General features: G+C 49.4%; 1 protein-coding gene across 1 annotated transcript; it reads left to right on the top strand.

The window, feature by feature from the left end:
- Positions 1–992: 992 nt before the first annotated feature.
- On the top strand, positions 993–8,048 carry LOC147602188 (uncharacterized). Its single transcript, XM_086749532.1, has 2 exons — positions 993–1,861; positions 7,922–8,048. Exons 1-2 carry the CDS (start codon positions 993–995, stop codon positions 8,046–8,048), a joined length of 996 nt encoding a protein of 331 aa, XP_086605658.1.
- The last annotated feature ends 2,186 nt before the right edge of the window (positions 8,049–10,234 follow it).

The following is a 10,234-nucleotide window of genomic DNA, read 5'->3' as shown; positions in this document are numbered from 1 at the left end:
TATTCAACGTCAAAGCCCTAAAGGACTGGGGTAGTTTCCAGACCTGTTCGGTTTACCTAGATGGCTAAGAAATATTGTGTCTATGGGTTTGACAATCCTAGCAGTTGCTTTAATAATGCTTTGTTTGTTTCTGTTACTGTTATGTTTCGTGCATGCTATGATTGAAGGGTCACTAGGCGACTATCCATGATCAACTATGTTATAGCGGCATCCACCTCAGGGTACCAGCCATTAGACTAGAATGATTTAGCATAGAGGGGGGGAATTGTGGGGTAACGTTAGCAGGGCTGCATGTATGCAGGAGTGGCAGTCTGCAGTGATTCGCGCACTAGGCGCGGATAGGTCCATGGGCGCAGGGGGCAGGTGTGTCCACGTACGTGGTGGGCACGGATAAGTCCATGGGTGCAGGGGCAGGTGCGTGGCAGGCACGGATAGATTCATGGGCGCAGGGGGCGGGTGCGTTCGCGTGCGTAGCGGGTGTATGGGTATTTAACCCTGTGTTGCACAGCATTAAATTGAAGGCTTGGCTTGACGGTGTCCGTGTGATGCCCTGCTTTCCCCGGAGCGGGGCTCCGGTGCGTGCGGGGTAGGTTAGCTGGCAAGAGAGCCGGCAGTTATCCACTCCTTATTCCATACCATCTACATCATTCCCAGATCCTACAACTTTTTCATCACCTTTTTTTCACACAATCATCACCTTTTTTTCTGTCTTTGATATACATATATATACACATACATACGGATATCACTCCCTTAGTCTATGGGCTATCTCTCAAAAAATGTCTATTGAGTTCATTTAGTTCATGACTTTGGGCTCCATCTGTCATAGCAGTCTCTCAGGGCAAGGACAGAGGACGTAGTGTTTACTCACTTTGTTGCAGTTTTTTGTACTCCTTTTTGCAAGTTTTGAATACTTTTATGAATAGATTCCGTAGTCTTTTCTCGGGCGACCTGCTCTCCTATTGACAGGCTCTGACATCACAGCTTTAAACATGGTCCTCACCAGGAAGCGGGCTTCCCCCAAGAAGACTGTGGCAACCCAGACAGAAGGTCTGCCCAAAAATGCGGCAGTTCAGGTCTCTGGCTGCAGGGAGTGCCTGTGCCTGCTGCTGCCAGGAGCGGACGGGAAGGATGCCACCTGTGCGAGGTGTGAGCAGCTGAATGAGCTGCTCAGTCTGGTGGTGGAGCTTAGGGAGGACATAGAGAGGTTACGGAGTATCAGAGAGTGTGAGCGGGAGATTGACTGGTGGAGTGACTCTCTGCGAGAAAGACGCAGAGATTGCACCCCCCGGACTGAGGGAGTAGTGGACACTCTCCCTTGCCATAGTCAAGCGGAGAGGGACTGCTTGAGAGAAGAGGAGGGATGGCAGCAGGTCCCAGGTTGGCGTTGCAGGCAACCCCCATCCCGACCTACCTCGGTTCCCCAGGTCCCTCTGTGTAACAGGTTTGAAGTCCTGAAACCGGAGGGAGAGGCGAGTGAGGATGACGTGGGAACGCCGCCTCCTAGCTTGCATAAGGTGAGGCAGTCGGAGCCACGCTTGAAGACTGCCTCCTCCAAAAAAGAAAGAAGGGTGATAGTTGTAGGTGACTCCCTTCTGAGAGGGACAGAGGGCCCAATATGCCGGCCTGACCCTACCCGTAGGGAGGTGTGCTGCCTTCCTGGGGCCCGGGTCAGAGACATAACCCGGAAACTCCCACAGCTGGTTAGGCCCACTGATTATTTTCCACTCCTCATAGTTCAAGTGGGCAGTGATGAAATTGCACAGAGAAGCCTACGAACTATGAAAAGAGATTTCAGGGGTTTAGGGCGTTTGGTTCAAGGAGCAGGAGCTCAAGTGATCTTCTGTTCTATACCTTCAGGGTCAGTGAGCGGCACGGAGTGGGCTTGGAAAGTTCCATTAATGAATAATTGGCTTAGAGGCTGGTGTCGAGACAGAAACTTTGGGTTCTTTGATCATGGGGCAGTTTACTCGGCCCCTGGCCTGTCTTCTGTTTGTGGAACCCACCTTTCTTACAGGGGACAACGAATCCTAGCACAGGAGCTGGCGGGGCTTATCGACAGATCTTTAAACTAGCTACGAAGGGGGAAGGGGACAAAACAAGGCCCTCAAGGGAAGAGCCCAGGGGAACGGTGCTCGATCTGGGGCTGAGGCAGCCGTCTCGGCTGAAGTGCATGTACACCAATGCACGCAGCATGAGTAACAAACAGGAGGAGCTGGAAGCGATTGTGCGGCAGGATAACTATGACCTGGTTGCCATTACTGAAACGTGGTGGGACCACTCCCACGACTGGAGTGCTGTGATGGAAGGCTACAAGCTCTTCAGAAGGGATAGACGAGGAAGGAAGGGTGGTGGTGTGGCCCTTTATATTAAAGACTGTTTTGACGTTGAAGAGCTTGGGGTTGGGAATGATACAGTTGAGTGTCTATGGATAAGGATAAGAGGAAAGGCCTGTAGGAGTGACATCGTGGTGGGGGTCTGTTATAGACCGCCTAATCAGGATGAAGAGAAGGACGAGGCGTTCTATGGGCAGCTTGAGCGAGTCGCGCAATCGCCAGCACTCGTTCTTGTGGGAGACTTCAACTTCCCTGATATATGCTGGGAATATCGTACAGCGCACAGGAAACAGTCCAAAAGGTTCCTAGAGGGTGTGGAAGATAGTTTCCTTATGCAGCTGGTACGAGAGCCTACCAGGGGTGGTGCCCTGATTGACGTACTCTTTACTAACAGAGAAGGTCTGGTGGGAGACGTGAAGGTTGGGCACTGTCTTGGGCAGAGCGACCATGAAATTGTAGAATTCTCTATTCTTGGAGATGTCAGAAGGATCACTAGCAGAACGGCTATCCTGAACTTCAAGAGGGCGGACTTTGACTTGTTCAGGACGCTTGTTGCGAGGGTCCCTTGGGAGTCGCTCCTTAAGGGTAAAGGGGTCCAGGAAGCCTGGACGCTCCTCAAGATGGAGATCTTAAAGGCACAAGAACAGGCTGTTCCTGAATGCTGTAAGGCGAGCCGTAGGGGAAGAAGACCGGTGTGGATGAACCGGGAACTATTGTTGAGGCTCCGGAAGAAAAAGAGAGTCTATGTCCTCTGGAAGAAGGGACAGGCTACTTGGGGAGATTACAAAGAAGTTTCTAAGGTATGCAGGGAGGAAGTTAGGAAGGCAAAAGCTCAGCATGAACTCAGATTGGCCACTGCAGTAAAAGAGAACAAGAAATCCTTTTACAAATATATCAGTGGTAAGAGAAGAAATAAGGAGCATTTACACCCTTTACTTGATGCAGCGGGGAATGTGATCACTAAGGATAAGGAGAAGGCTGAGGTCCTCAACGCCTTCTTTACTTCTGCCTTTAATAGGCAGATCAGTTATCCTCAGGGCACTTTATGCCCTAATCTGGAAGTCTGGGATGCCAGGCCGAGTACACCCCCTGTGGTACAGGTGGAGACAGTTAGAGAGCTCCTTCTCCATCTGGACTGCCACAAGTCCATGGGACCGGACGGGCTCCATCCTAGGGTGCTAAGGGAGTTGGTGGGGGTGATTGCCGAGCCGCTCTCGGCCATCTACCAGCGGTCCTGGTTATCTGGGGAGGTCCCGGAGGACTGGAGGCTTGCCGATGTGACTCCCATCTACAAGAAGGGCCGTAAGGAGGATCCGGGGAACTACAGGCCTGTCAGCCTGACCTCAGTACCTGGGAAAGTTATGGAGCAAATCATCTTGGGTGAGATCACTCGGCATATGAGTGGCATCCAGGGGATCAGGCCCAGCCAGCACGGGTTCACGAAAGGCAGGTCGTGCTTGACCAACCTCATTTCCTTTTACGACTGGGTGACCAGACTGGTGGATGAAGGAAAGGCTGTTGATGTGGTCTACCTGGACTTCAGCAAGGCCTTTGACACGGTCTCTCACAGTATTCTCCTAGGGAAACTGGCTGCCTGTGGACTGGGTAGGTATACCCTTCTTTGGATGAAGAATTGGCTAGGGGGCCGTGCCCAGCGGGTGGTGGTTAATGGAGTCAAGTCCAGCTGGCAGCCTGTTACAAGTGGTGTCCCCCTGGGGTCGGTACTTGGGCCCATCTTGTTCAATATCTTTATTGATGACCTAGACGAGGGGATTGAGTGTACCCTCAGTAAGTTTGCAGATGACACCAAGTTGGGTGGCGGTGTTGATCTGCCTGAAGGTAGGGAGGCCCTTCAGAGGGATCTGGATAGGCTGGATCACTGGGCTGAGCTGAATGGCATGAGGTTCAACAAGGCCAAGTGTCGGGTCCTGCACTTTGGCCACAATAACCCCATGCAGCGCTATAGGCTCGGAGCTGAGTGGCTGGAGGACTGTGAAGAGGAAAGGGACCTGGGGGTGTTGGTTGATGCTCAGCTGAACATGAGCCGACAGTGTGCCCAGGTGGCCAAGAGAGCCAACGGCATCCTGGCCTGCATTAGAAATAGTGTGGCCAGCAGGAGCAGGGAGGTAATCATCCCCCTGTATTCGGCACTGGTGAGGCCGCACCTTGAGTATTGTGTTCAGTTTTGGGCCCCTCACTACAAGAAAGACATTGAAGCCCTGGAACGTGTCCAGAGAAGGGCAACAAAGCTGGTGAGGGGTCTGGAGCACAAGTCTTATGAGGAGCGGCTGAGAGAGTTGGGATTGTTTAGTCTGGAGAAGAGGAGGCTCAGGGGAGACCTCATTGCACTCTATAGCTTCCTGAAGGCAGGTTGTGATGAACAGGGGTTTGGCCTCTTCTTCCAGGCAACAAGCAGGACCCGAGGAAATGGCCACAAGTTGTACCAGAGGAGGTTTAGATTGGACTTGAGGAAAAACTTTTTCTCTCAAAGAGTGGTAAGGCACTGGAACGGCCTGCCCAGGGAGGTGGTGGAGTCTCCGTCCCTGGCAGTGTTCAAGAGGCGGCTTGATGAGAAGCTACAGGATATGGTTTAGTAGCTGTGGCAGCAATGGTAGTGGGAAGACGGTTGGACTAGATGATCTTATAGGTCCCATCCAACCATGTGATTCTATGATTCTATGATTCTATGATTCTCAGTTGGTGTATCTAGTGTGATTGGTTTATGTTCATGGTCTTCAGGTTGAAGATGACGATCTCGAGTTGCTGGGTGCTAGTTGCTAAAGCCAGTTCTTCTTCCATCCCTGCTGCATTTTTCTTGGTTTTATCAGAAGTCAGAAGTCCCTTCAACAGGGTCAAAAGTAAGGTGGTCAGGAAAGCACAGAGCCCTGATGTTTGTGGGCCTGTAGATGTGCTAGCAAGGCACGGTGAAAAGCAGCAAGAGCTTTCAGTGCTGGCACTTCTCGCGTGGGAGTAATCATCCAATGTTTGCGATTTTGAGGACCTTTTTCCTATGGTGTGCTGGCCCAAGTTGATGGTAAACGTCAGAGTGCTAGTGCATCTACAGTCTTGCAAGCAGAGCCCCAGTGCTTGTCAGCCTGTAGATGCACTAGCAAGGGATAGCTAGGAACAGCAAGAGATCTCAGTGCTGGCGCTTTTGGACTGCTAGCAATCATCCTACATTTGCTATTTTGAGGACTTATTTTCCAATGGGCAGCCAGTCGCAGAAGATTGTAAACATGAAATGCTGATCGACAGGGAAAGCTCTTCATCAAGGATGGTGAAGCAACCACCAAGGGTAACAATATAAACATAAGGTCCACAAAGGTTTCTGCAATAGTCTGTAAATATGCAGAGCAAAACAAACAGTTTTAGAGGATTGGTGCAATCCATCTGGTATTGATTTGGTGGTCTTTTCCATTGGTGTCAGTGGCTATCCAGGCATAGAATTTGAGCAGAGTTTTCAGAGTTAAAGGAACTTCTATTGTTGCTAAATCTACCAAGATAGGTTGTCCTGGATAGTGGAGTGTTTTCACCATATCTTTAAGATGGTTTGGGGCAAAACACGGTGCCATTTACCCTCCAGTGATTGTTCACTTTTGCTACAGCAATGGGGAGTTGCGCAGGCCATCCAGAATCGTGAGGTCTAAGGACACACTTCAGTAATCCATTTGTTCTTTCCACTGTCCCATTAGCTTGAGGATAATAGGGGATGTGAAATACCCATTATATTTCCTCGTCTTTTGCCCATCCCTAAACCACCTCAGCAGTAAAGTGGCTACCATTATCTGATTGAATTGACTGGGGTTTTGGTAGGTAACTAAACCATAGCTTCAGCCCCTTTATAGTGTTCCAAATGTGGGCTGAGTGATCTCGCTTTTGGGAGTGTGCAGCCACCCATCCCACCAAAAAAAAAGTCCCCTGTTTAGCAATATTTAGGATTTCCTCCCATTTTTCCCTTTGCCACACAGGCACTCAATTAACCTCCCACTGATTTCGTTCCCAGAAAAGCAGCCACTCAGTGCATCTCTTTAAATACAGCATATAAGTCTATATAAATAAACACTAGTTCCCTGTTCTCAGCCCCTTCCCCCAATTGCCCTCCAAACTGCTATCAACTCTCCCACCTGAGCATTCCCCCTGCCCCCATACTGCTCGATATTTCCACACCTTCCCCCCCCCCAACTCTTTCAGAGGATGCCACAGTGAACTGCACATTCTTTAGGTGAGGTTCAAATGGAGGGGAAGGTTTTATACAAGAAGGAAGAGGTTCTAGGTCTGGGTGATCAGATGGTGGATGGCAGTAGTGGTCTAGCTGTGCATACCATTTCCTCACTGTTTCTCACTGTGCAACACCTACAGGGAGTGAGGTCCCAGGCAGTACCAATTTCAGGATCTCAAATAGTCCCCACAGAATGATGGAGTGCTGCTGCACAATTCTCTCAGCCTCCTGCAAAACTAGGCCAACCACAAAGAGGCCCCTCTCCCAAACTAAATATCGCTTTTCCGCATCCTCGAAGCTACAAAACCCACTGGGACCCAACAGACCCTCGGGGTAATGCTGTATGGACAGCTCATGAATTGCAAAGCCCTTTTCAATATGGAGTGGATCTGTCAGGTGTATTTGCCCTAAAGCCTGGTATACCTCAGCCTCAAAGACCAGCAGTTTTAAGGCTTCCTCAGGGTCAGGGGTCCAGTCCCAGGCAGCTCTTTTTTGTGTCAAGTCATATAAGGGTCGGGCTATGATGGAGAAATCTGGAATGTGTTTCCTCCAAAATACTAACAGGCCCAGGGCATGCTGAAGTTCCCTTTTGTTTCCAGGCATTCCCACCTCTTCAAGGGTAGTCAAGGTTTTAGGGGGAATACACACTGTGCCACTCCTCCACCAAATACCCAGGAACTTTACCTCTGAGGAAGGGGGTTGTACCCTTTCAGGTGAAATCTGGAGTCCTAAACTCTCCAGATGTGTAATAATTTCTGTTAGGGCTTGTCCCACTACATTAGTATCAGGGCCACAAATCAGTACATCATCAATATACTGATACACTTTGACCCCCTCACTGGGTCAAAGTGTATCAGTATCCCTTGTGAAAGCAAAATGATCTGTGTGCTTCTTGCAGGGGAATCGTGAAAAACATCTCTTTTACATCAATAGTTGCCAAGATTTGGAGGTCTTGTTCCTGTATAGTTGCAATTAATTTGGCTATGTTAGGTATGGCAGAGGCCAAGAGGCCCATATTGGTATTTAGATGTTGGTAATCAACTGTTAATTGCCCCTTTCCGTTAGGTTTGGACTGGCCGTACTGGGGAGCCACAAGGTGAATGGGCTGGAATAATCATACCCTGTCCTCACAACTCAGTTGTAACAGGGGCCATCCCCGCCTAGGTCCCCAAGGGAAGGGGGCAGGGCCCAACATCCACGGTCCCTGAAGGGGGCCACTCCGGCACAGGCTGGAGCAATCACATATGAACAACTGGGAGACCAAACACCCACCTCCCAAGCAGATCCAGCCCCAGAACACCTGCTGGAATTTCAGGGAGCAAAATACGGTCACCCTCAGTGAGAGACACCCTTCCCGCATATTCAGTTTCCATCTCCCTGAGTCCCCAGGAATATTTTTCCTGAATTTCAGCCAAATCAGTAGAGGAATAGAGAATGGTATGAATAGTGACTTGTTGAGCTCCTCCATGACCATCATCAAAAGCTTCTTTTAGAGGTCGCATTGTAGCTTGCTTTGTTCCAGGGGAAGATATCTATTTTATGTGTTCTAAATCTTCAAAAGGGTCTAACAATTCTAGTTCCTTTCCCTGGTCAGAAATTATATCCATCGATAATATCCCACACCAATTTGGGAGTGGGTTTCATTCAGTTGCTGCTTTAGTATCTTTTCCTGCTCCAAAACCTCTGCCAAAGCGGTGTGTGGCCTTTGGTTAGTTGCCCACTCGGCATCAAGACTACACTCTTCAGAGAGAACTTTTGTCTCTTTCTCTAGTTGTTTTTGTAAAGCTTTTACTGTTATTGCCTCCCTCTCTGCTTCTTTGGTCAGATACCAGAGACCCACCAGGGCAGCTCCTAAAACACCACAAAGCAACACCTTTCCCTAGCCATGTTTAAATCTTCCTTTTGTCAGACTGGAGATTCGATCCACTAAGGCTTGTGGATCCCATTGTTCTTCCACCAGATCAGCTCCTAAAACCCTGCAAACTACTGCCTTTCCCTTTCCAAGTTTAAGTCTGCGTTCCTTTGCCAGAACGGCAGCTTATGGATCATGCCAATTGTTATTATTTTAGGCCCAAGTCATACCAAGAGGAGAATTTCCCCAGGAGAAGGTTGCAATCTACAATCAGACCTCCCAGAGAGGCCATAGTGAGCCTACAATTCCAGGGAACAGATCCCTTCTAGTCCTACAATTCCAGGGAACAGATTCCTTGTTAGTCCTACAATTCCAGGGAACAATCCCTTCTAATTCTACAATTCCAGGGAACAGATCCCTTGTTAGTTCTACAATACCAGGGAACAGGTCCCTTCTAATTCTACAATTACAGGGAACAGATCCCTTGTCACTCCACAGAGGATCATCCCATTTGTGTATGATGCCTCTCAAAGGGGGGGCCACGATAAAGGCCTGGGCCTAACGATCGCTTTAGTACCAACGAGGGAGTCCTGTCCATGACACTAATTTTGTTACGACGCAGGGCCGTAGCAGGTTTATGATTCCCTTGGACTAAGATAAGGTCTTTCAGTCCCTAACACGCTTCTCATGTCAGAGGAGTCATCAGAACTTTGCCATTCTGAGGTCTTTTTTTCTACTTTGGGCAGACAGGCACAGTCAATGGTCCCAAAACTGCAAAGGTCCAATGATTTTTCCCACAGGAGAAGAGCTAGCAATGGAACCACTTACTGTTCTTAGCCATTTCTTGCTATAGCATCTACAGGTGCAAAAACATTGGGGCTCTGCGATTTCCTGGATGACTAGCACGCTGACGTTTACTATCAACTGTGCCAGGCTGCCCAGAGGAAAAAAGGCCTCAAAACAGTGAAAGTCAGACGATTGCTCCCACATGAGAAGCACCAGCACTGAAAGCCCTTGCTGCTCTACACTGGCCCTTGCCAGCATATCTAGGCTGAATCCCTATGCAATTAGCGCTCCGATCTTTACCATTAACTGTGCTAGGCTTCCCAGGCGAAAAATGGCCTGAAAACTGCAAATGTCTGACGATTGCTCCCAAAGGAGAAGTTCTAGTACTGAAAGCTCTTGCTGCTCCTCACCGGCCTTGCCAGCATCTAAAGGTGCACAATCAGTAGGGCTCTGCACTTTTCTGGATGACTAGCATTCTGACTGCTTTCATCTGAGAGCCTAGGCCCTCAGAGTAAGACTCTTGACATTTATGATCAACTGGGCTCAACCATCCAGAGGAAAAAATAGCACCAAAACAGCGAAGGCCCGACAATTGCCCACACACGAGAACTGCCAGCACTGAAAGCCTTTTCTGTTCCTCACCAGGTCTTGCATACGGATTGACAAGCCCACAAGCACTGGGGCTCTGTGCTTTCCTAGTAGATTAGTGCTCTGATGTTTACCGTGTAATGTTCTAGGCCTCACAGAAAAAAATAGTCCCAAAGCTGCGAAGGCCCAACGATTGCTCCCGCGCGAGAAGTGCCAGCACTGGAAGATCCTGTTGCTCCTTACCAGCCCTTGCCAGCACATCTACCGTTCCACTATCGTTGGAGCTCTGAACTTTCCTGGACCAACTCCAATTGCTCCATTGCTCCAATGTTTGTTATCAACTGGGCCTGGCTGCCCAGAGGGGAAAAAAGGCCTTAAAACGGCAAAGGTTTGATGATTGCTCCTTACATGAGCATCTGGGCTTCTGGGCTTTGCTGGACCTTCCTGGGGAAG

Source organism: Chlamydotis macqueenii, chromosome 1 (assembly GCF_036417535.1).
Source record: "Chlamydotis macqueenii isolate bChlMac1 chromosome 1, bChlMac1.mat, whole genome shotgun sequence".
NCBI lineage: Eukaryota > Metazoa > Chordata > Aves > Otidiformes > Otididae > Chlamydotis > Chlamydotis macqueenii.
The sequence above is the reverse complement of the archived record's forward strand: the minus strand, read 5'-3'. Positions and strand labels throughout refer to the sequence as shown.

Bases quoted from the DNA above. Each gene is read 5' to 3' on its own strand.
- LOC147602188 (XM_086749532.1), top strand. From the start codon at position 993: ATGGTCCTCACCAGGAAGCGGGCTTCCCCCAAGAAGACTGTGGCAACC. The intron at 1,862-7,921 runs GTCAGTGAGCGG...CCGCATATTCAG, and splicing joins TTCTGTTCTATACCTTCAGG to TTTCCATCTCCCTGAGTCCC.